The 27,348-nt window shown below is 35.0% G+C and overlaps 1 protein-coding gene across 1 annotated transcript in view; it reads left to right on the top strand.

Annotated features, from left to right (window-relative positions):
- COG6 (component of oligomeric golgi complex 6) overlaps positions 1 to 27,348 on the top strand; it is a 144,265-nt gene that overhangs the window by 30,959 nt on the left and 85,958 nt on the right. Inside the window, exons 5-8 of the mRNA XM_020969969.2 lie at positions 8,212 to 8,323; positions 15,910 to 15,992; positions 16,370 to 16,440; positions 19,756 to 19,849. Coding sequence (XP_020825628.1) covers positions 8,212 to 8,323; positions 15,910 to 15,992; positions 16,370 to 16,440; positions 19,756 to 19,849 — 360 coding nt within the window. The remainder of the gene's footprint in view (positions 1 to 8,211; positions 8,324 to 15,909; positions 15,993 to 16,369; positions 16,441 to 19,755; positions 19,850 to 27,348) is intronic.

Raw genomic sequence — 27,348 nt, 5'->3', positions numbered from 1 at the left:
CATGGCAGCTTAAGAAGCTAGCTGGAGAAGTCTGCAGACACTGGGGTGGGGGCTGGCCAGAAACCCAGTGCATCAGTAGTGTGGCAGCAAGGTAGAAGCATTAGTTGTAGCAGGGGAGAGCAGCCCAGCAGCCAGGGATGGTGAAGGGACTGAACCCTTGGAGAGCCCAGGAGATCCTCATACCAGCACCAGGGTCAAAAACAGGTGCCATCTGGCTGCTCTGTTGCCCATTACTCAGTTCCGGGTTACAGTTCCAACGCAGACATGAGTGGTCGTAGTCAAGAGGGAGCAGGGGCCCTCTCTATGTAAGGAGGAAGGAACAAGCTCCAGAAACAGAGCTGTGTGACTGTCAAGACCGACAGTGGAAGGAGGACTCAATTCTAGCCTGTACTTGCGCCTACCATTGAATAAACATGGCAGGAAACCTCCTAGAAGACCGTGACTGAGTCCAGTAGCAGTCTGTGGAAGCTCAAATACACACAAGCCGACAGACCTCAATTGGGTGAGACACAGCACAGTGCAGACCAGGAGCATAGTGAAGAGACTTCATCTTGGCTCACACTTTGGAAGCGTTGAAGACTGTAACAGGTCCCTACAGAGCTATGAAAAGAGCGGAAGGACATAAAAGACAAACTTAGGCCAGACATCTCCTCAGAAGTAAGCAGAGTCCAATACTAACATGAAGTCCAGAGTCAAGAAATAGGAGGGAAAAAGAAGCAAACAACAACAGCAACAACAGAACCTGGCCATTAAAAGCTATTATGATGACAGGGAAATTCAGAAGAAGACAATGACTTGAGAACTTCAATAAGCAAAGCCCCAAAGAAAAAAAATATATAAATTAGACGCAGGCCTAACAAGAATTCCTATACAAGTTAAAGAAAGAGATAAAAAAAAAAGAGGGAAAAAAATTTTAAAAATAAAATAAAAGTAATAAAGGAAAATGAGAGCTATGCAAGAAAATTATGAAAATAGCAGCTTGTTAAAAGAAGTACAAAAATACTGAAGAAAATAACTCTTTGAAATCAGAATTGGTGAAATGGAAGTTAATGACTCTACAAGACATAAAGACTGAAAAAAATGGGAAAAATTGAACTATCTCATAAGAAAAACAACTGACCTGGAAAATAGGTCGTGAGAGATAATTTAAGAATCATTGAAAGCTATGTACAACAACAGCAACAACATTTATAAAGGAAAACTGTTGAGATAGCTTAGAACTAGAAAGCAAAGTAGAAATTGGAAGAAACTACAGGTCACCTCCTGAAAGAAATCCCAAATGAAAACTCCCAGGAATATTATAGCCAAAATCTTAAACTCCCAGGTCATTTTAATATTGCCTTTCTTTAAACATGTTTAAATTTGTTCTGTGTTGTTAGCATCCATTTTACAATGTATATTGTGTATTTAGTGGATTTATGTGTATAGTACCCTCTCTGCTCTGTTCTCCAAACTTTCACTTGTGTTGGTAGATTGGGCCCCCAGAAGAGTTACTAATACTTTTAGATACCCTTTGGCAATCTACTTCTACTACTGTATGGTTTATGAACCCCCACCATTGTCTTTCCCCTTAACAATTAGCATGTAGTCATAAGTGAGTCTTTTCAGAGGCATTTACCAGGGACATGGTAAGAATAACAGCTATACTCCAAAGATATCATAGAAAGAGGAAAAAGACATATATGTTTAAAAATAAAAATGCCCATCAGTTAGGGAATGGTAAATAAATTATAATGTATGAATGTAATCTGCTGTTGTTGCAACAGAAGAGATGATGAAAGGGTTAGTTTCAGTGAGACTTAAGAAGACTTGTATGAAGTGGTGTGAGTGAAGTGAGCAGAACTGGAAGAATAATTTATGTGGTGACCATTTCACTGTAAAGAAAAACAAGTTTGAAAGACTTAAGAATACTGAATAATGCCATTACAAACTACAACTCCAGAGGACTGGTGAAGGGGAAAGATACTTAACAGAGAATTTTGGTCTCAAGGTGCAGAATTATACATACATTTTTGGATATGGTAAATATGTGTTTTTATTTTCCTCAGTCATGCTTATTCGTTATGAGAATTATGGTTTCCTTTTATTTGAGAGCAGAGGAGAGCTGATAAAAGGATTGCTTAAAAAAAACAAAGCGGGGCAGCTAGGTGTCGCAGTGGATACAGCACTGGCCCTGGATTCAGGAGGACCTGAGTTCAAATCTGACCTCAGACACGTAATACTTACTAGCTGTGTGACCCTGGGCAAGTCACTTAACCCCATTGCCTAGCCAAAACAAAAAATAAAATAAAATAAAATAAAAATCTTAAAAAAAAAAACAAAAACCAAAGAAAGAAAAGAGGCTCATTGAAGCATTTGGAAAGTTCAGAAGGAAGCAGAAGCAGGGCAGCTTTGAAGGTAACACGATGCATTTATTACATATGAAAAAAAAAAGCAAGCTATAAACCAGTGGTGTCAAACTCAAATAGAAATGAATCCCTTCAGGCCATGTAGGGACTTAGAAGACCACAAACTAATATTATTTTATTGATTTTTTTATTTATTTTGTTAATCATTTCCAAATTACACTTTAATCTCTCAGCACTCATTGGGCAGCAAATTTGTCTCCTCTGCTGTACATAATAGGAGATTTGTGTTTTCATACCTTTTTCTGTTCTACTTCCTAATTTTTTGGGTGGTGAGGGTGATTGTTAAATAGAGTTAAAAAGTTTTGTTTTGATTTTTTTAAGTAGAGGAAATAGTAGCTACAGAACATTATTCCCATAAACTTTGGGCACACTCTTTCACACAGCATCCATAAGATCCATAAGAGTAGGCTTAAACTTAGTGTCCAGTTATAGTGAGGCCCACTTGTAGGATACATTCATGGCAAAAGCTACTTACGGGGCTATACATCCTTTCTCATTTTAGCCCTCACACAGATCATCATGGGTGCAGTGTCTTTGCTGGACACGTTGCTCAGCTGAGTTCCCAGGGTTTGTTCCTTTTCATACCTGGCTTTCTTCTCTGCAGCCAGGAATTCCATTTCTTGAAGCTGCTTCCTCTCTAGAATGAGTGCCTCCCTGTACATTTCTGGAGTGTGTGTCTTTGCTTCCTGCTGGATGCAGTTCAACTGTGACTCCCCAACTAAGAAACTCTTCATTTGTTGGATAGAGTTAAGGTGCTTCCCTGTCTTCATAACTCTGCTAGATTCTTGGGCCAGTGTTTGGAAGGAGGCAGGGGGAGAAATTTCCTCCTCTTCCCCCTTGCAATGGTCACCTCCATAAAGAGCTCAAGAACCTATACATAGACCTTTGGTTTTTCTACTTTCCACTCTTAGCTATTTAGAGCCCCCTTGGGCTTTGACTAATTTGTTTGCTGAGCCAGTCTCATTCTTAGTTTCTTATTCATCCAGAGAGAAATGTTCACACCTCAAGAAATCAGGGCACGTGGAAATTGAAAATATGCCCATCAACTGGGGAATGGCTAAACAAGCTGTGGTATATGATTGTGCTATAAGAAATGGCAAGCGGAATGATTTCAGAAAAACCTGGAAAGACTTACATGAACTGATGCAAAGTAAAGTGAACAGAACCGGGAGACATTGTACACAGTAACAGCAATATTGTACAATGAAGAACTGTGAATGACTTAGTTATTCTCAGCAATGCAATGATCCAAGACAATCCCAAAGGACTCATGATGAAGCATGCTATCTGCCTCCAGAGAAAGAACTGATACTGTCTGAATACAGACTGAAACAAGCTTTTTTCCATTTTCTTTCTTTCTTCTTGTTTTTTTAAAATTTGAGTCTTCTTGTACAAAATGACTAATATGAAAATATTTTACGTGATTCCACATGTATAAATTATATTGAATGCTTGCTGTCTCAGGGAGGGGGGAAGGAGGGACAGAATTTGGAACTCAGAACTTAAAAAAAGTTTAAAAATTGTTTTCACATATAATTGGGGGACAAGAAAATATATAAAAATCATGACATAAAGACATCTTTATGGTTAGTTTCACAAATACCTTATGGTTATTAGGGAGGCAGGATGGTCAGAGATAAACTCTCCTACGAAGTGAATATAAGGTTTTATTTCCATTGAAAAAAATTTGTTGTGGAATCATATTGTACAAATTCCAACATCTTCTGCTAAGCCGTGTTGCATTAATAATAGATTACAGCTATGAAAATGAGCACAAGGCCCTGTGCCTAGAAAGAGAAACTAAAGCAAAGTAAAAATTGTAATGAGAAATGAAAACACAGTTGTCCAATACAAGTACTGTATTTCTCCAGGTCTTTGATATCTATTTTTCTCCCTTACATCGTTTAAAATGCTAGTTGTCCTAGCATGGAAAAGAATAGGGACGATTTTGTGAGGCTGAATATTTTGTTTACAGCTTATTCTTAGATGGCCTTACTGCCAGCTTGTACATTACAAACAAATTTTCCCATCTCCTACATGTTTGAAGGCAGTCACTTACATTTTAAGCAGTTTTCATACACACAACATAGTAAAGCTTTCTTAACATACTTTGTCTTCCTCCATTTTTAGTTTTGTATTTTCTCATGATATCTTCATTCTTCAGCAAAGGTAGTGTAAGAATCAGTGAAATGTTACTGTTGAATTGTTTTGGTGCTTTATTCATATTTCTGTTGCAGTCTCAGATGCAGTTGTATGAAAAACTTATTTTGAAAATTGAGAATTCTTTAAAGTGGTAAACTGAAATCTGTTTAGCAAAAGTATATATTTTATTATAATTTTATAATGTGTGTGTGTGTGTGTGTATACACGTGTACACAAAAGCTATTGCAGGCTGATTTGGAGAAATGAAAAGCAATATTAGTTGGACTCAGAAAGGTTAATCCTCTTCCCTCCTCCTCTCTTTTAAGGTACCTAGGTGTTATTCTTAACAAATAGTCCACTTTTATGTTCAGTTCAAGGGAAGAGTGCATGAAGAGCATAATTTTCCTAGCAGTTGGCATTCTCTCTCAGGGCAACCCTGTCTCCGTGGTAACAGTTAAAACTTGGACATTGGTCCCCCTTAAGAAGCCTTTCTGTTAGAGCTTAAGGGTAACAGTTCTTGGCACTTTCTTCCTTTAGCATTGATAGCATGTTCCCATGATCTGTTAGCTTGGCTTATTTATGCTGACTTGACTCTTGAATAGAACCTTTGTCTTCCACTGTGTGCTTTCTCCATTCCCACCCTCCCCTCATCTCTTTTTCTTTTGCACTACAATGTGCTGAATGCACAGTTTCAGAATAATTCAAATGGCCTTATTTGTTGTGATTAAAAGTGGTAGATGAGATTCTTTCCATAGGTTGACAATCAGTAATTGGTATGAGTTGCCTTACATTCCTAAATTCCTGTGTCTTTCAGTTTTTCAGAATGACCTTATGATATTGTTGGGATCGTAAGAGCTTTTTCCATAGCTTCTGACATCTATTGCTTTGTTGCTGTGTACTTAGAAACCAGAAAATATTGCCACTGTTATTTCTCTGTTGCTTTAAGATTTATAAACCATTTTTGTCCTAACAATTCTTTGAGGTAGTTAGTGGAAATACTATTATTCTCATTATTACAAATGAGGAACTAGAGAGACTAAGCAGTTTGAGTCTACTGGTGCTAAAGCCTGCGTTCTTTTCAAGTGAACAACAAGAAAAAAAGCATATATGTTTTTGTATGTACCAGTATATATACAGAAGTCTCATGGTACTTGGGAAAGAATGCTGGGTGTGGAAGAGGAGGGCCCACATTCAGTTCCCGCTGTCATTTAATATGTGTATAACACTACCTTTTTGAGTCTCGGGTTTCCCATCTGTAAATGGGAAGCTACCTCATAGTAGTTGGAATCTTGGGTATGACAATGCATGTAGAAAGCTTAATAAACCTTGTAAAATGGAATTAGTCTAGAGACTAATAATAATGATAATAATAGCATTTATAAAGCACTTTAAGATTTGCAAAGCACTTTATATATATTAACTCACTTGGATCCTTTCAGCAACACTGTGATGTAGGCGCTGTTATTATCTGCTCTGAAGCAATGACCCTCTGATAAACAGATCATATGTTCATGTAATTTTCTAGTTTTTCAAAAAAGTTTCACATATATGTTTTCACTTGTTTCATATATATATGTATGTGTATATATGTATATATATATACATATATGTATGTATATATGTGTGTATATACATATTTAAGCTGACTAGACCCTTAAATATAACCTTTGTCTTCAGCCATGTAGTTTCTCCATTTCTCCCTTCACTTTTTCTTTTGGGCTACAGTGTGCTGAATGCATAGTGTGATAAAAAATGACGTGAAATGCGTTATGTCCTTATGTATGTATGTATATATACACACATGTATGTGTATAATACAGAGATGCTATGCATGCATATGAAACCAATGTCAGTGTGTATATATGTTCATGTTTATGTGCCATATATGGCATGTATGTATAAAAAATGACACCACATAATGTGTGTTAAAACCATATATAACATATATGTACATGTAGACATTATGACGCACACACACATCATATTTGTTGTTGTCGTTAAGTCGTGACTGACTTTTCATGGCCCTTTTTTGGAGTTTTCTTGGCAAAGATACTGAGATGGTTTGCCCTTTCTTTTCCCAGCTCATTTTACAGATGAGGAACTGAAGTAAACTAGGTTAAGTGACTTGCCCAGGGTCATATAGCTAGTAAGTGTCTGAAGCTGGATTTGAACTGGAGTCTTCCTGACTCCAGGCCTGGCACTCTATCCATTATACCACCTAGTTGCCTCATATAATTATGTATATGTATGTGTGTGTGTATATGTATATAAATGGTTAATTGATATTCTAAAGGGACTTTGATTAGTTGCCCTATGAATTTGTTTACAACACTAGTACAGTACTAATTGGTGCTTAAAGATAATAAAGTAAATAGCCTGTGAACAGATTTTGTTCTGTTTTTACATAAATCACTCCATAAAAGTTTAAAGCCGGAAATATGATTTAAATACATGGACATATAATTTAGAAGTTGACTTTGAGATAAATAGAACTTTGCTGCCACCTGGAGGCCATTGGTATATGTAGCATGATTCACCATGAATATTTGATCATATGATTAAAAAAAATCTTAGTATGAAGCAGTTTTTTAACTAGAAATGAAGATGTGTTATTGAAAGCACAATGAAATCTAGCAATGCAGATTATGAGCATTTAGAATTATGATTATCTTGAATATTAAGATCCTGTGAAAGTTGTTGGGGAAACATGTATAATTTCAGTGATGAAAATTATATATACGTTTATGTGCATATATAAGTATGTGCACACAGATAAATAAACGTATACACACATGCCCAGTACATTTCTAGGACCAAGTTATATATAGAAATCTGAATTCTTGAGTTTTAGCTGAGTTCCAAAGCCACAACTCTTTTCACTGACTCTTCTGAATCTTCCCAACTCCTCTTTACCTAACCCCACCTGTTCAATTGATTTCTGTTCCTTAAGGTCGAACTTATATGACACCTCCTTCTTTTGTTAGTCATGACCTTTCTTTGTCAAACCTGATATAACACTTAGCATTTTGATACTTTTATTCAGTCAGTAAGCATTTATTAAGTGCCTTTTATGTGCCAGGCTCTGTGCTTAACTCTGAGGATACCAAAAAAGCAAAAGACAGTTCCTGCCCTCAGGGAGCTCACAGTGTAATGGGGGAGACATCAAACAAACAAGTATGTACAGGATAAATAGGAAATAATTAACAGAAGGCACTAGTATTAAGAGGGGTTGGGAAAGACTTCCTGTAGAAGAAGAGACTTTATTTGGTAATTGAAAGAATCCAGGAACCAGAAGTGACGAGGAAGAGCATTCCAAGCATTGGGAATAGCCATAGAAAATGCTTAGAGGAGAGAGATGGGGTGTGCTGTTAGTGGAACGGCAAGGACGCCAGTGTTAGTGGATCAAAGAGAAGGAGGTGGAAGAGTAACGTGGTCAGACCTGTACTTTTACCTGTACTGTATCTTCTAATTTTTTCTCCCCTGTGAGGTAACAGAACCACAGCTGGTTATGTCGCTTTTGTTGGTGGTGAACTTCACAGTTCTTTGAGGGTAGAAAGTGACATTCAGGTGATTCACTAGGCCTTTAAAATATGTTGTTATGTTTTAAATATTAATTTCATGGAAATAATTAACTTGCTTGCCTTTTTTTTTCTTATTCCAGTCAAAGGTTAGAAATAAGAGCCCAAGTTGCAGATGCCTTCTTATCTAAATTCCAGCTGACTTCAGATGAAATGAGTCTTCTCCGAGGCACAAGAGAAGGACCTATTACAGAGGTAATCCCCTTTTAGTGAACTAAAGCATAATAGTAATATCTAATAGAGTAGAAAAAATTTTCCTCAGAAAATCCAGTACAATTCATTGAAAATATCTGATGTTATATGCACTATTCCTTGCAATATACCACGAACCTCTTCAAAAGAGCAGAAGGAGTTATCTTTTTATGATTTTTTCTTTCCTCTGGAGGCAGCTAGTTGGCACAGTTCGTAGAATTGGATCTGGAGTCATGACCTAGCTGAGTCCAAATCCAGCCTCAAATACTTATTAGCTATATGACCCTGGGCAAGTCACTTAACTTCTAATTACTTCAATTTCTTCATCAACTGGAAGTAATAATGACATCTGTCTCTCAGGGTTGTTATAAGAATCAAATGAGAAAATATTTGTAAAAATGCTTCGCACAGTGCCTGGTGCATTCTGGGTACTTGATAAGTGTTGCTTCCCTTTTCCACCCTTCCGAACATTGTCTGTGTCCAAACTGGTTTCACAATATTCCTCTGTCCTATTCTGTGTTATAGCTAATTTAACATTACCCATGCACAGCACTCCATTGGCTATCTCCGGGTATTTGCATAGACCATCATCCTCTGTGCCATGCATGTTCTCCCTGTTTATCTGCACCTGTCAGAATCCCAACTTCTCTCAAAGCTCAGTTCGAGGGCCACTTTCTATGTAAGACCTTTCTCATGCCTCAGTTCTTAGTCACACCTGAAGTTACTTTATAATTATTTTTTATATATTTGTATTGACTTATCTTTGTAGCCATTGTTTCCCGAGTAGAACCTAAGTTTCTTGTGTGCCAGATATTTAATACTGTGCCTCCTATAGTAGGTATACTATAAACACTTACTGAATTGAATTATATCAAGTAGATATCACCCAGTCTAGTTGTTTTTCATAGTACTTAGTTCAGGGTTTTTAAACTTGTTGTGTGTCATGGATCCCTTTGGTAATTTGGTGGTCTATAGACCTGCTTCTCAGAATAATGTTTTTAAGAGCATAAAATACAAAAGATTATAAAGGAAATGAATTTTATTGAAATATGGTTTTCAAAACATAAAAAACAGCCAACAACCAAGGTCATGGACCCTAGTTAAGAACCTGTGAAGATTCATATAATCTTCAGGGATTTTTTGGCATATGAATAGTCCTTTAATTTATATAATATTATCTTTCTTCATAATCAATATTTTTTATCCTCACATTCTCTTCAGTCTCTTTTGTCTCCCTAGTGCATAATTTATTCTAGTTTTAAGTCATTGTTCTTTTTTCTTCTTTGTTTTCCCAGATATAACCCTCTATGATCAGTGAATTTAGGTTAGGAGGAGTGTTAAACATGATCTAATCTTATCCCCACTTACTATGGATAAGGAAACTGGGGCCCAGAGATATTACTTTGCCTAAGGTTTTGCTGGTAGCAAGTGATCATTCAGGTGCTCTTGAGTCTAAATCCAAAGCCCTCTTCACTGAAGCTTCTTGAGACTCTGATTTCCATGTCCTTTAACAATTTCCTTTTGTGTCAAGAAGTCACACTTTTCCTCCCTTAGGGCTTTGGAAAATAACAATATAGTCTAAACATTAATGAAATCCTAAAACACAGAAGCTCTCAGACTGAGGTCCAGGGACTCCTGGAGGTCCTTAACTCCTTTTCATGGGATCTCCAAGACCCTTTCAAGGGATCAGCAGGTCAAAACATTTTTGTAATACTAAGAGTTTAAAAAATTTAGAACAAGGTAAATATTGATAGTTGTAACACAAATAAGAAGCTTTTCGGAGGGTACTTAATTACTTTTAAGACTTTACAGGGATCTTGAGATCAAAAAGTTTGAGAACCTCTACTATAATGTAATAGCTAAGTGCTATTTTATAGACTCAAGAACAGCCTTTTGTAGTGACAAATCTCATTAAATGAAATCTTTCTAAAGATAACTGTGTTGTTAGCATATATAAATAGGAAACTGTGTATTATTTGTGAATTACAGGGTAATCTTTTTTTATCCACTATCTGGATAGCAGGTTTGCATGTGCTGTTTTCTTAATGATTTAGAAGCATTGAGAATAGTACAAAAAATACTCAGAAAACAATAAAGTTGATTTAAAATACGACTGAAGAAAGATTAAAGCAGTTGAGATAAATTGACTATAGAAGATGCTAAGTAAGGAGTTGTATCTGTCTTGAAATGTATGCAGTTACTGTAGTGCAAGCTGTCATCAACTGCTTTTACTATCCAATGAGGTCAGTACCCCACTCCTCAAAAAAAAAAAAAAGATTTAACTAACAGCCAAAGAAATTGGAGGATTTTCTTGATAGAAAATATCAATTGTATTTTGTATTTGTACCCCCAGTGCTTTACACAAGACTTGGCACATGGTAAAAATGTAATAAATGCTTTTCGTTAATTAAAAAAAAAGAAATGTGTAGATTTTAAATGTTCCCGTTCACAAAATGATGTCTTCCAGTTCTTAATTCTCCATCAGTTTGTTTGAGTTCTCTATTTACTTTTGTTTCTCTTACTGATAGCTATGTCCAGCTTTGAGAGAGCAATTAAATCTACAGTTATGCTTTAAAAAAAAGAAAATATCAATTGTAAATTTCAGACCCAGGTATCATAAAGTATCAAATGTAAATGCCAGTTGATAGAATTACCTCCTTTCAGTTTCTACATCTTGTTAAACTAGATATTCTTTTTTAAATTAAATTTTATTTTAAAAAAATTATCAAGTATTTATTTCTTCCCCTCCCCAGCAAAAAAGAAAAAAAGAAAAACAACACTCTTGTAACAAGCATAGACAAGCAAAGAAAATTCCGATATTAGCTGTACTCAAAGGTGCATGTCTCATTCTGCATATTAGTCCATCACCTCTTTATGAGGAGGTAGTTAGTATTTTTCATCAGTGAATCGAGAATCACATAGATAGCTGTTCTTAAGAACAACAAAAATGCCAAATATCAGTTGTTGTCCACCTATTTCAAGTTATATTTCATAGAATAGAATTCTAATATAAAAATACAATACAATATCATATATAATTATTATGTATAATGCATAATTATACATAATATCTAATAAAAATATGATATAAAAGAGTTTAAGTAGAAATGAAATTTGTTCTAAAATATTAAAAATTTATAGGGTTTTGAGTTAACTCTATATCAGAACACATCAAAACTGAAGAAATTTAGGTTGCAGACATGAAGTATTAAACTTTTGAGGGGAAAATGACATTGACATGTAGCCTCTTCTTTTAGTCCCTCCTTCCATCTGGGAAAAATTGTCCATTTAGAAGTCATCTCTCATGGTCCCAAAGAAGGGAACTGCATATGCACCAGAGGCCAGTTGATGCCATAGGGACCACCTTTTCTTTCAAGAGTTCCAAAACTCCTACCATATCTCTTCTGCCCCTTTGCTGATAAGGGGCTATAAGGACATTGACTTTAATTTCGGATAAATTTCCATTTTTCTCTCTCCTGGAAGTTTTTTTGCATTATCTCTTCATGTGAATAGAAAACAAATTGCTCAAACCCTATGTCTCCCATTACAACTTTCTAGACTCGTTTTTTAATTAACCCAAGACAAGTTTGACACATCTTTCCCATGGTTTGTTATCTAGGAAAGAAAGAGGAAGAAAAATTAGGGTTTTCTCTGCCAGAAATGTTTTATGTAGATATGTTTTCCCAGAGGTTTTTGTATAAAAGCATAGGGTCATTGAGCTAGAGGTGGAAGGGACCTCAGGAGCCATCTCGTTTAATCTCATTTTACAGGTAAGAAAATTGAGGCCTAAGTAGTGTAAGTAACTTGCCCAAGGTCATACAAAGTAGTAAACATTAGAAATAAGATTTGAACCCAGGTCCTCTAATTCTAGAACCAGTGTTCTTTTCACTGTCACATGCTTTCTCTAGACTGGTGATTTTAAAATGCCATTTATTTTTCTTATTATTTTAAATTTATTAGTTGTTAAGCCATTTCTCTTCTAATTTTATTGTGATGCCCTAACGTGACAATTGCAGCCCAGTGGTCAGGTGGTTTTTGGGGTTGGTTTTTTTTTTGTTTTGTTTTGTTTTTGGTAATTTAAGAGACTAAAAAACGGATCAAGTTTTTAAGAACTCCTCTCTGAAACCTTTTCTTGTTAATCCCACCCCACTATGTACACTTTCTTATGATAATTTATGTATTCAGTTTGCAGTGAAGGATTTTTTTTTGCTCTGACTGTAATTTTTTCATGCTATTTCCTCTGTTTTATTTGCTTAACTAGATTACAGATTTATTATGGGCAGAGAACTTTTCTAAATCTCTTATAAGCATACAGAATAGTGTTCCTTATCCAATGTAGACCGTAATGCTCATTAACTAATAATATCCTACTAATATGAAAGAAAAAAATTATTTGCTCTGTGCCATAGAAAAAAGATAGATGATCTAGGGGTCAGGAGTACATGAGTTTTAGATCTGTTTCTGACTTGTGTGACCTGGTCAAGTCACTTAACTTGTCATTGTCCCAGGAAACTATTAAGTTATAGTATAGTTGCCAGTCTACATTGGTTATAGGAATCTACTCTATGGGAACTCCCTGATTACATTATAGGTCTAAACAAGAAACAAAAACAAATTCTGAATAACATGCAAGAATCTTGGTATTATAAGCAGAGCTATTTAAATAGATGTCTTTATTCCATAGTTTTAACTTTGATTATTTTTAATGGTTTATACTAGGTGGAACTTATACAGAGGTCTAAGTTCTGTAGTATATATATGGTATGAAACATCCTCTTTGCTGTAATTATCTAGTTAGAATTTGGAGATGACATGCAGAAATTGACAGCATAATGAGACTAAGAGTGATAGAAAGAGTAAAGGAAAAAAGTGTATAAAATGCATTATGCTCTGGCAAGTTATGGCATACTTGCCCACTCTCAAAGGTAGTTATGATTTTCCTTCAGTTTGGGCATCTCTTTCTTTTTGGGAGAGAGCCTAGATTTGAGTGATAGGTAGCTATTAGTGCAGCTATGAATCATCACCAGATTAGTAGAACCCCTAGGGACATTGGAATTCATTCCAGGCTACGTTGCAGGAATGGCTTGTGGCTTTGGACCAAACTAAAGCAAATTCTTTCCTATGTCCTGGAACAGACAAACTCAACTGGTGTCTCTGTACTCCTTTCAGCTTGGGGTGATATGTGACCATTGTAGAGCCCCTGAATTTTCTCTGGTCTTGACTTGTATTCATTCATAGAATTAAAAGTTTCTAGAGAGGAAGGAATTTTAAAAGTCACTAACACTTCAGTGGAACCCTTTTATAACATCCTTGATAGGTGGTAATCAAGCCTTTGTTTGAACACCTCCAGTGGTAAGAATCTCACTACTTTGGGAGGCATCCTGTTCTGTTTTGAAAACTCGTTAGAAAATGCTTATGTATATTGGGTCAAAGTTTGCTTCCCTCTAACTTCTGCCTTCTGAAGCAACAAAGAATAAATCCATAGATACTCTTTTACATTATGGTTCTTTAGCTGTTTGAAGACTATTTATATGTTCTTTCTTTTCCCCTCATCCTCCTTCTTCCCTGTGTTAGTTAGAACTGAACCAGTCTTTGTGAAAAGGAGAGCTAAGGATGTGAATTAAAAGTTTTACAAAGGCATTGCTTGTTGAAATTTGTAGTCCTCTTGTTCTTTAGTGCCATTTACATTTGAGAGAATACTATGGCAGCTCAACTCCTTTGCTTCTTAGCAAGAAAAGGTTGAGTGTTAAAGAAGAAGAGAAAGCTACTAGCAGCAGTCTTCAAAAAAGAATGTTGTTTGTTTCATCAACTAAATGCCAGTGAGGTAATGTGAAAATTATAAAGGTACAAGACGTTTCCATGGAATGAGAAAATTTCAACTATTGTCATTAAGTAATCAGTCAACCAATCTGTGTTGAGCACCTGCTTTATGCCTAGCACTGTGATTAAGTAAGCACTGTGAAGAATATGAAAGAAATAGAAAGCATGGTTCTTGGTCTTGAGGAACTTAGTTGAGAAAAATGGCAAAAAAATGTAACAATAACCAGTAAAACAGGTGCTCAATTATATGGTAATAACTGCATTTCTGAGGCTTTGCCATGTTCCAGGGCTTAATGAGGTCAGAACCATGCCATTCATGAACAGGAGCAAATCTAAGAACTTGCTGTCTATAAGTGGTACTTACAGATGGGGACCAGTAGTCCCTTCGGACTCTGTGCCGACCACCTCCAGTAATGGTGTCAAATATATTTGGTAAACACATCTCTTTTTTATACCTTACTTGACTTTACTAGTCAGATGATAGAGCAAAGTTATCTCTGTTGTTACATGTTTCAAGGAATCATATGATATTTACATATGTCTGAGAGGTCCCTCATTAGAAGAAAGCTTTTAAAGAAGATGGATCACTTCTAAATAAGGACCAGTAATCACTGAAAAAGTTCAGCCTATCTATCCTTACTGAAAAACCACGTGGTCCAGGCTGTGATGTACAATTGGGTAAACAACCCATAGTGTTGATCCAAGTACATTTTTTTTGATAGACACTACACATGGAAAATATGCTAGGACTGTCACTAAACAAGAGAGTGGATTGGATTCCATTGGAGAAATTTCACTGTTTTAAGCACCCCAAGATTTTCCTTGAAGCAAAATCCCATCTTTTTTTAACAGTAGTATAGCTGTGAACTCAGAGGACCAGGATATATATCCTGCTTTTGATGCTATTTCTCTATCATGGGGAAGGTCACTAAACTTTCCTGAACTTTAATTTTCTCCTCTCTAAAATGAAGGAACTGGATTTTGTAGCATCTGAGGTCCCTTCCAGCTCCCTATCTATGATCTGAAATAAAGTATTCTTCCAGGGATACCCTATGGCTACCAGCATTGGGATATCACAATCTCTGAGGAATTAAGTTGAACCGTAGGCATTTGGAGTAGCATATGGTGGGCAAGAAGAAGCTGAGTATTACCAACCAATTATTTGTACAAGAGTGCAGAGGATATTTGGGATGTTATCAGAGAGGTTTATGACTGGAAATGAAAGTGAGCCAGTCATGTGTCAAGAGTGAAGATTAACTAATAAACAGCCAGTATAGGTCTCTTATGCCAAGACAACTAGAGAAATACTCCTGCCATTTTGGGCCCTTTTATGTAAAAACATGGAGGTTTCATAGGAGAACATGGACAAGAGTCACAGGAGATGAAAAGGTTTAATTGGGGTGCAGTCTTCACTGTTCAAAGAAGTATACACATTGAGGAGATTGCAGATCCACTGAACTATCAGAGTATAATGATTATGCCCTCTAAAAGTTCTTCAAGAAAAGGCTGGTTGACCTTTTGTTTGGTATCTTGTAGAGGAGGATTCTTTTTTGGTTATGGGTTGCGTTAAATGTCTGCTGCAGTCCCTGCTAACTTTGAAATTTTCTGATTCTCTGAGTTCAGATGAAGGAATTATTAATTTTATTTTGAAGTTGTCAGAATTCATGAAGAAGATGAAGGAATGTTTAAGTATGGCCTCTAAAGTCACATCTTAGCTTGAGTATGTGAGGTTTTGGCAAAAATGCTTTAATCATATTCTTTATTTTAAGGATTTTTTCAAGGCATTAGGAAGAGTAAAACAAATCCACAATGATGTCAAAGTCCTCTTGCGAACAAACCAACAGACTGCAGGGTAAGTAAATTTAGTAATAAAATAACATTCTTATTGCTTTTTGACAGTCTTCTTTCTTTTTCATTTATTCTTAATTCTTTAAAAAATAATATTTGGAACAACACTATGAGTTAGTGGTAGATGGTATTGTTCTTGCTTCTGGAGAGAGGAAGCCAATGTATTACCTCTTCAAATGTTTAAGATGGAATTTTATTTAGGTAACAAAGTGACATATGTAACTGACAGTATTTAAGTGAGAGTATTTTACACATTAAAAAGTACTACCAGTTGCGTAAGGTGGCAAAAACATGGTTTTACTGAATTGTAATTAATCATCTTTTTAGTTAGATCTTTAAATGTAGCTATTGCTTCACACTTATATGTTTTAAATTTTTTAGTCTAGAAATTATGGAACAGATGGCCTTGCTTCAGGAAACTTCCTATGAACGACTTTACAGATGGGCCCAAAGTAAGTTACTTGTTTTTCAGATAGCCAGGGTTTGTGAAAACTATTAAGTTATTTCTGATTCCATTTATACTAAACTAAAAATTATGTTCTGTGATGAACTCTTAAGAATTTACCATACTTGGATTTTTTTTCTACAAAAATAATTTTAAAATACTCTCAGTGGTCAAGTTAGCCCAGTTTTGAAATTTATAGTCATATATACTTTCATAAAGATTTTTTCTCATAACATCTTCCTTTTTTTTTAAGTGTTTAAGTATAACAAATGCTTTGTTTGCATTATTTGATCATATGTTGTTGGTTCCTAAGCAATTGTACCTATGTACAAATGGTCTAATGTTAGACCAGTAAGCCAAGGTTACTGCCTGTGGCATGTTGCTGTGGCATATGTTGGTAGATGTCACTAACTTATTCATAAAGGGCACTTTTACCTTACATGATGGCTATAGATTAAGTAATTTCATATTCATAGCACTTGCAATGTCTGTCTCATTATCAGTATGCTAAAAATTAGATTCTCATGTTGGAAGAGAAAACGGTCTTTTTTTGATGTGATGAACATTTATTAAGTGCCTTATATTAAGTGTCAGTCACTGCTATTTGGTAAAACAAATGAGTTTCATAGTTCATTAAGCACTTATTAAATGCCAACATGTACCAGATACTGTACAATTCAGCAAAAAAAAATGTTTCATAAGACAAAAATTTAGAAGATTCAGTTTTTACTGTATTCAAAAAATACCACCTGTAAGGGAAAAATGAATCATCCCAGCATTCACAAAAATCATGAGGTGTGTGGGAATGAAATAAATTGATCACAACCTGAAGAACATCACACAAATGAGATTACTACAGGAAATCTGAACAACTAATTCAAGGAAAACTCCCATCTCAGAATATTTTTTTCCCCAAAGATCCTTGCATTATCCTTTTGATCCTTGCATTATCCACATGTAGAAACCAGCCTACTTAACAGAGAGGCATGGAAAAATTGATAAGATGCTGGCACTGGAGTCAAGAGACCCTGAGTTCACATACTGTCTATGACACTTAATGGCTGTGGGACTCTGATCCTGTCACTGCCCCTCACTGTCCATATAACTTTCTTATTAAACCTTTGAATTCAGGTGAAAGAAGTCTTCATTGAATCTATCCATTGATTTAAACAGTTGAAAACTCTCCTCCTACCCCCTACAATATGTTACCTTTCAGTGTTCACATCGTGGAGAATAGAAATACCCTATAAAGGTGTTTCTGACACAGGGCTTAGGTTAACCTGTATTATTGCACTCAAGGAAAGAAGCATGCTAGGAGCGTCCCAAAGTTAATATTTGTTCAGAAGGCCACTGCCATACAGGTTAAACCTTGATATTAGGAGGACAAGTATTCTTCAGGTGTGCCCTTGAAAATTTTCCAAGACTCTGTGATATTTATGGTCCTTCCAGAATGAACAAGATGTTCCAAAGATCTCAGAACAATTGTAAATTGCTGAGGTAACACAAAAATTATCTTGCTTTCCTGGACTCCTTAACTGAAGCCAATAATCCATTTGGTACTCACAGAGCCAAATTTGTAATCTCAGAACTTTCTTAAGTTGCCTAGTATTCTGTGAAATCAGATGGGGACAGCTAGAGGGTGGTACCACCACAGACCTACATGATGGGGTACAAGAGCTGAAAACATGCCTACTGCTGCACATAGAAGGGATAAGTGGCAAGTAATTAAGATTGGTTTCAATAAAAATTCTTCTGCAAGACTTTCCTAGGCTCTGTTAATACTAGTACCTTTCTTCTCAGATTATCTCCAGTTTTTCCTGTATATATATATATATATATATATATATATATATATATATATATATTATATTATATATATATATATATGTATATACACATATATATATTTTATATAGTTGTCATCATGTTGGCTCCCCAATTAGATTGTAAATTCCTTGAGAACAGAGACTGATTTTGTCTTTCTTTGTATCCCCAGTATTTAATATAGTCACTGACACATAATAAGCATTTAATAAGTGCTTGTTAGATCGTGGTAAGAGTCTAATATTGAAAAGTATATGCAGATAGCTCTATAAATATTATTGGCTAATTAACATAATCTGACACATATGTATGGAGTATAATACTTTAAATTTTACAGAGTTTTTTCCCTATAACAGCCTATGAAATAGGAAATGAAAGTACTTACCTACCTTGTATGGCTGTTGTGAAGCTCAAATGAAGTAGTGAAAACTTTAAAGCTCTATAAAATCTTATCATTAGGGAGGCATAATGGTACAGCAGAAACTAACCATGGATTTGGAGTCAAGGACCTTGAGTTTAACTCCTAGCTATGCCAAGTACTGTCTGTGACACCTTGGCCAAATCTCTTAGTCTCTCTCAGCTATAGACTCTCCATCTGTAAAAGAGGGGATGGGATTTGAGGGAATCTAAGATATCATGCAACTCAAAGTCTATATTACTCTATGGTCCTACTCTCATTTTACGTTGGTAGAACTGAAGCATAGAGTGGTAAAGTGATTTGCCTATGGTAATAATTGTTCAAACCTTTTATTGTTAATGAGCTTTTCATACACCTGTGTTCAGATTTTGGACATTTCATGAGAAGTGCTACATCTTATATTTCTTTGTATATTATATGAAGCAAGCAAAAAATTGTTAAATGCCTACTGTGTCTCAGGCTCTGCAGGGAACAAAAATTAAACTCTGCCATACATTCTTTTGAGGAAGCTACTCAGTAAAATATTGGCTGGAGTGAATTCAATTGAAAGAAATAAAATCAGGTCTCTTCAGGTCAAGGAGTAAGCCCATTTTATAACCATATTTTTATCACCAGTTGGCAGTTATTAATTATTCACGTATCTATTAAATTGATATTGTTTGAAAGTTCTGTCTTCAGTTTAGAGGGCAGGACATTCATTCAGTGTACTATGCCAGGCATTGTAATGCTTTGCAATTTCTACAGTGCCTTTTCATCTGGCAAACTACAATTTGAAACTTCCCTATGTGACTGACTTTCAAATGGAAGTTAGAAATGTACTTCACAGCATTTGTGGTAATCTAAATTTATGTAATAATTCAATGATCTTGATTGCAAAGTCTGAAATTTTAGTTTAATTGAAAGTTAAACTAAGTTTTGAACTATTGCAGCATTATCAACTTAGTAATTACTTATAAAATTTGGTGTGAAATTAGACATCTAGAGTTATAGTGTGGCTTTTTGCATGAACAAAGAACATATTATTGAGCTCAATCTTTCTTCAAAAATATAGTTATTATATATAGAGTTGATTCTTTTTAGGTGAATGCAGGACTTTGACGCAAGAATCGTGTGATATAGCTCCAGTTCTTACCCGAGCAATGGAAGCCCTGCAGGACAGACCTGTATTATATAAGTGAGTGACACTTTCCTGACTTTCTTAAATAGTGATTCTTTTTTCCCTTTTGAATAACTGATTTTTTGTTCTTATTACTCATACTACTACTAGACATCTCTCAATAATTTAAGGCTTTGTAATTTTATTGCTTTGGGTCCTTTCTACCAATGCTGGTAACATCTCCTTTATAAAGTAGGAAGCGATCTTTGAAAGTTACTGTTGCTGAGAAAATTCATTACCTCTGGCTCAGCTAGTGTTGAGCCTGTCTGAATATAGCTAAGTTGATCCTGAAACAGCTCTATCTCAGCTTACCCCTGAACTCTGGTAAATAGGACCTGCCAAAGCTTTTGTGAGCACTTTGACACCATCAGGAGACATAGAAGTATTTCTATATCAAATAGTGTTTGATACCAAAGCCTTAGAAGAATACTTCCTATTGTAGATAAGAATTTTTTTGTGAGAAAAGTATGCCTGGGATCTAATGTGATGTATCTGAAGCACCTTATTTTAATATTGTTTCACCTAAAGTATGATTCCATAGCATCAACTCTAAAGATAGCTTGATAGTGAAGTATTCGTGTATGTCAAGCTAATGTCCATTAATAATTAACACATTATTTGGTTGTCTGGTAATTAATTTGGATGGCAATATTGACCTCATTAGGGCATTTTAGTATTAAAACATATGTTATTTGAACTTAGTAATGTATATAGTTAAGCTCATACAGAGTGTCCTAAAAATTGTAGTGCAGTTTTAAGCTACGAAAGCTTAAAATCAAGCTGCTAAAGTTTAAAATGTCACTAACACTTTTGGGACACCTTGTATTTACTCTCTTGTTTCTAAGCTAATTCATAAGGAAATTATATTCTAATATGTGGGGTAGGGACCTAATGAAGATAGTTATTCTCCATTAAATAAATTACTGCTAATTTATGGATTGTTAATAGACATTCCTACAGGAAGAGTCTTATTAAGTTATAAATTTAAGGAGGAGAGTATTTCTTACCTATAGTATTGTTTGAATTCTTAAGTAGGGGTGAAAAAATTGTAAAGGAAGAGGTGAGGACTCTTTGCTACTAAGAAGTAGATGGGGAAGAAAGGAGAGATAAGGTAATTTGAAAGCTAGTATGGCTTGAGCTAAGCATGAGCAGCAAGTTTTCAGAATAATAATCGGATAAAGATGTATAATGAAAGAAAAAGTTCTTCTTTTAGTGTATGTCTTGTCTTTCCAAAACTACATCTCAGAGTTCTTGAGAACAGTCTGGAGATGCATAGATTGGTTTGTAATACAGGTAGGCAGATTTGGAAAACTGCCTGTTCATATCCTTTGACTGTTTATCAATTGGGGAATAGCTCTTCTTTTTATAAATTAGCTCAGTTCAAATGAGGTCTCTATCAGAGCAACTTGCTGTAATTTTTTCCTGTTTCCTGCTTTTCTTCCAATTTTGAGTGCATTTGTTTTGTTTGTGCAAAACCTTTTAAATTGCCTGCAATCAAAATTATCCATTTTGCCTCTTGTGCTCCTCTGTGTCTCTTGTTTGGTCATAAATTCTTCCCTTATTCATAAATCTGACAGGTAATTTTTTCCATGCTCCTCTAATTTGATTATATTCCCTTTAATTTCTAAATTATATACCCATTTTGAGCTTATCTTGATATATGTTGTGAAATGTTGATCTATGGCTAGTTACTGCCAGACTGCTTTCTAGTTTTCCCAGCAGTTTTTGTTGAATAGTGAGTGCTTGTTCCCAAAATTTGGATCTAACAAAGAATATTATTTAAAAAAAAAAAAGGAAGAAGAGAAAAAAAATCAGTAAAACCAATCAATACATTGAAAAAATCTGAAAATATGCAAATATGTTCTATATCCATGGACCTCCTAATCTGCAAAAGGGTTGGGAGGAAGTGTCTATTAATATTTCTTCTTTAGGACCGTGTTTGTTCCTCATAATTTTGCAGCATTCATTTTAAAATATTAAAGTTTAAAACTGTTTTAAGACTTTTGGAACATCCTGCATTGTTTTCTTGACTCTTTTTACTTCAATTTACTTAATTTATGTATGTCATTCTGCGGTTCTCTATATGCATCATAGTTTTTTTTTTAATGGTACAGTAATATTCTGTTACATTCTTGTGCCACAGTTTGCTTAGCTATTCCCAAATGACTGGGCATCTTATTTTTTTTTTCCAATTCTTTGCTAACACACATACACACACACACACACACATACACACTTATTATAAATATTTTTGTGTATTTTGGGACTTTTTTTAACCAATGAATGACCTTAAAGTATAAGCCTAGTAGTAGAATCTCTGGGTCCATGAGTATGGACATTTTGGTCACTTTAACTGCTTAATTCCAAAATGCTTTTCAAAATGGTTGGCCTAATTCCACCAACAGTGCACTAACATGCCTATCTTATAATCCCTGCAACATTGACTCTTCCCATCCTTTGTCATCTTTGCCAGTTTGCAGGGTGTGAGGTGAAACCTCAGGGTTGTTTTGGTTTGCACTTCCTTCATTTTTAGTGATTTGGAACATTCTTTCATATGATTATTAATGTGTGCAATTCTTCTTTTGAAACTTTTTTCTTTATTATCATTTAACCACTTATCTATTGGGGGAATGACTTGTTGAAGTCTTTATTGTGTGAGGGAACCACCAAATTGATGAGATCACAGATCTATTTGAATATGGATGAAAATTTGTCAAAGTTAGAACAACAAAAAAGCTGGTTGACAGAAATGAGATTCAAAAATATTTTTGCTAATAGCAAAGGCCGATCTAATGCGAATAAATTTGAATATTGATAAATATAAAATCCTAAAATTTAAGTTGTAAGTCAGTTGTGCAAATACAAGATGGGGGAGTGATATGAAAGCTTATGTGATAGTGATCTGGGTATTTTAGTCCACTATTAATTTGAGTATGAGTCAGCAGTGTGATATGGCAGTCAAAAAAGCTAATTTGATATTAAGCTCCAGTGATAGAATGAACTAGTGATAATTTGCTGAGGATTTTTCTCTTAAGGCAAAAAGGAGAATTTCTCCTGCCAATTTTAATTTATTCATTTGTTGGCAAGTACTTCTCCAGATGAGAGTTCTTGTGGCAATATGGTTTCCACTTTAATAAAGGAAAAAAGAATCTGCATGTATCTGAATGAGATTTATTCTAGGATAATCTATAGAACTGATGAAGTCTTTCTGAAAGCTAGAAGTGGGTAATGCTGAAAATTCTTAGCTTGTAGCTTGAGGTAGGTCTCCATTAGCTGTCTGGGTGACCTAGGTATTAGTTTGTGAAGGGTGTGAGGAGCAGCAATAAGAATGGCTTCTTGGGGGACAGCAAGGTGGCACAGTGGATAGAGTGCTGGCCCTGAAGTCAGGAGGACCTGAGTTCGGATGCAGCCTCAGACCAAACACTTGACACTTACTAGCTGTGTGATGCTGGGCAAGTCACTTAACTCCAGTTGCCTAGAAAGAAAAAAAATACAAAAAAAAAAAAGAATGGCTTTTTTTTTAATGTAGGAAAGATTCCATCTATGGCACCTATTAATTTTTCTTGATTCAGTTGGTTCTAGAGCAGTGATCAAGTGTAGTTTGTTACTTCTGCTCCCAGATATATATTTTGTGATCTTTATGAATTATAATTCATTGAGTCCTAACAATAGGAACTGTATGGAGAGAGACATGAATCAAGTTCTTTTAAAGTGCCAAATTTTTTATGGTGATTAGGTAGTAGCTCAGTTATACTCTGTGATTGTTATTTTATTCACATGTTTATCTTACACATTTATTCACATATATGTTTATCTGTATATCTTACACATTCAATAATATTGATCATTAATATTCATGTATGTTATATAATCGTATTTATAACCTTTTATGTCATTGATTTATGCCTCATGGTTTTAATTCTTTTTAGTGATTAATGACTTTTAAATTGTTGACTTGCTTCTACCATTGATGTGATCTCTCATTTTACTGAACATTTGTGAAGTGTTGTTGATTTAAGTTTTTTCACCAGTCATAGATCTAGAGCTATAAGGAACACTAGAGACCATATAATCCACTCCCCACTCATTGTTACAGAAATGGCAACAGAAGGCCAAAGGTTGTGACTACCTAAATATCCAAGGTAGGATTGAAACCCAGGTCCTCCAACTGCAGCAGCAGTTCTTTCTGTGTTGTACCAATGAACCCAAATATTGAGTTTGATCTGTTGTGATTGCTAATAAAATGATCATTTCTGTTCCTTCTGCTCCCACATGTATGCTTCGGGATCTTCAACCATTATATTTGTTTGAGGGGGCAAAGAAGAAAGACAAAGAATGGGAGAATCTGACTTGCCCTATGGCTGTTCTCAAAGAGATAAGGACCTCAGCTCTCCTGGCCTTGGCCTGGAATCTGGGAAACATTCCCAGAGCCTAGGGATTCCTGCTTCTGTACAAGTGGTCATCAGCTCCTAATAGGCTCTGTAGCAAAACAAAGAATAAAGGTGTCATTAAGTATGTGGCCTGATTTTCTGGTTTATTTTTTAACTCTTCTGAGCCAATCTCCAGGCCCTGAGAGACCTAGAAAATATGTTAATATTCACTCAGTGCTTGTTTTGCTTATTGTGACCCCATTTAGGGTTTTCTTGGCAAAGATACTGGTGTGGTTTGCCATTTCCTTCTCCAGCTCATTTTACAGATGAGGAAGCTAAGGCAAATAGGGTTAAGTGTGCCCATGGTCACACAGCTAGTAAGTATCTGAGACCAGATTTGACTCTAGGCCTGGTGCTCTGTTGCACCACCTAGCTGCTTATTATATAGTACTTCATATAATGGGGTGTGTTACGTTCACTGACAGGCATTTAGTTATGTGTGCATATATTTTCTAATTAACCATTAGCAGTCTGTTTGCATTTGCAAAGGAAATATGAAAATTACAGTTTAAAAAGTCCTAAATAGCAAACATATCCTTACAAGAGAGGTCATAGCCATAAAACTCATTACAGAATTAATTATCGCAGTTATAGTTCTGCTGATCTACAAGCATTTATTAAATGCTTACTATGTACTGGATGCAAGATAGGAACATAAGTGTCCAGATTGAGGGAGATCTCACTGTACTCTGGTAAGGTCATGTCTTGAGGATTGTGTTCAGTTCTGGGGCTCAAATATTAGGAAGGACTGGCAAACGAGAGTGCTCTCAGGCAAAGGAGACCAGGAGGAGAGGCTGACTTGGATAGAAGAAGATTGAGACTTTGCAATATACTTATCAATTGAAGGAGATGTTTAATTTGGGAGAGTTGAGGCTATACCTCTCTTTAAGTATTAAAAGACTATCACATGGAGGTAGGGTTGTGCTTGTCTGATTTGATTCTGTAGGGGAAAACTAAGAAAAAGGGGGTTGACTTGGCCGAGAGGCAGCTTTGGGCTGTTTGTAAAATAAAGATTACTTGTAATTAGAGCTGTTCAAAAGTGGAATGGGGTGTCCCTGGAGGGAGAGTGTTTCCATCCCCAGAGATCTTCAAGCTGAGATTGGCACATGCATGTCAGCTTAGCTGGTGCAGTGAAAAGAACTCTGGCTTTGGAGTCAAAAATCCTGGTTTTGTTAACTTATTTCATAACTACCTATGTGACCTTGGACAAATAGTTTCCCCTTTCTGGGCAAGCCTTAGTTTCCTTATCTGTAAACTGGGAAGGGGAGGGGGGAATCTTGCAAGAGATGATCTATTTGGGCCTTTTCAGCTCTAAATCTCTATGATTCCTATGGCCCTTTCAAGTTGGAGTTTTCCCTAATAAGCATATTCCTTACTGTTAAATAAAACATAAGTGATGAGTGTTAAAGTAGCCACAAGATGGCACTATTTGAACTACATTTTCATAATCATTCCTATAGTGGAAGAAGTAAAATATCAGTTTATATAAAATATTGCTGTTTAATATTACATTTCTATCAAATTTCTAGCTGTATCAGACAAGGTATTCAAAGAAAATAATAATACTGTCAGTCCCAATAAAAAGTTCCCAATTCAGTTTTTCTTAGGTTTTTAAATGAAATTAATTTCAAGTAGAAACATGTTACTTCTCTTTTCTTTAGTGATGTTACAATCCATAGAGCTTAATTATTAATAAATGAATTTTTATATTTTTGCATTTTTTTACTGTTTATTACTTTGTAAGAAGGGACTATATATGCTATCCATTTGAATTTTTTTTGAGAAATGTATATCATTGTCATTTATTAACTTTTTTACATTTTTGCTTTCATCACCATAAAATCATAGATATAAAATTGGATGGAATCTTAGAACTCAATTATTGTAAGAAAAACATAGTCTTCATTTGTTTGTTTGTTTAATTCCCAGTGTAAACATTTTGGAAATCTAATATAATTTTACCATTTAACATGTAAAATGAAATTTTGTATCTTTGACCTCTGCACAAAGTCTCTATATTGGTCCAGCAAGTTTTGTTTTTTTTTCTGTCTGTGGGAAAAGATATTTCAGATATCTTTATATATCTTTAAAGGTTCATTGAATTCTTGACTATTTTTGCTGCAAAAATGGGAGTGTCTGTTTTTGCTAGAAAATTGGGAATGACAGAGGAAATTGTTAGTTTCCAGGAAATTAAAAGCTAAATGTTAACATAAGCTTTCTATTACTATTTCATAATATTTTACAGATTCAACCCTAATTTTTATTAACTTCATCATTGTTTTCAGAGTAAATTTCTAGAGAACCTCATAGTTTCACACAGACTAGTTGTACTTGTTTGTGTAGAACTTATGTTCACAGTGATCAGTATGTTAAGAAATAAAAAATTTTAAGATACTTGTTTTCATTGCAAGCAGCAAGCACTTGGGAGATGATTAATTTTATCAGCAATGAAAGAGCTCTAAGAATGAGATTATTTGCCATTATCTATAATTAATCTTCTGTCCCAAAGATAATACATTTAAATTAGTTTGTGGAATTGGTTCATCATTTAGAAAACTCATTTTGTGTTTAATTCTTATAATAATGAAACATACTTATATGTACAGAGAAGAAGCTAGAAGTTAAATATTTGGTTCTTATGGTGCAATTTCATGTTAAAAAATGAAAAGGTAAATTTAAAATAACTTATCAATTACTGTATAATAACAAGCCTAATGTGATTTGAATTTTTTCTATTTCTGTATTAGTGTACAAAGAAATAATTTCACTTTATCTTTAAAAATAAAAACAAAGGACCATACTTCAATGGTAGAGATAGACTTTCAATATTTTCAGAGATGTACAAATGTATTGTTCCCAGATAATTCACTTTCATTTCACTTCAAATTGAAAATGTATTTTCCTCACTTGCCATCTTCTTTCTGCAAGGTGTTCCAAAAGTCTGCACTAAGATTTTTGGGACACCCTTATACAGAAATTTAGATTTTTCCATTAGACAAAATAGGCTATTAAGAAGACTAGTTCTCTATTTTTAAACTAACCAGAAAAATTTTGAAGCATTATTATGTGGCAGTGCCTCAGAAACAC

The sequence above is a fragment of the Phascolarctos cinereus genome, unplaced genomic scaffold (assembly GCF_003287225.1).
Source record: "Phascolarctos cinereus isolate Bilbo 61053 unplaced genomic scaffold, phaCin_HiC Scaffold_726;HRSCAF=1367, whole genome shotgun sequence".
NCBI classification, from domain to species: Eukaryota; Metazoa; Chordata; class Mammalia; order Diprotodontia; family Phascolarctidae; genus Phascolarctos; species Phascolarctos cinereus.
The sequence above is the reverse complement of the archived record's forward strand: the minus strand, read 5'-3'. Positions and strand labels throughout refer to the sequence as shown.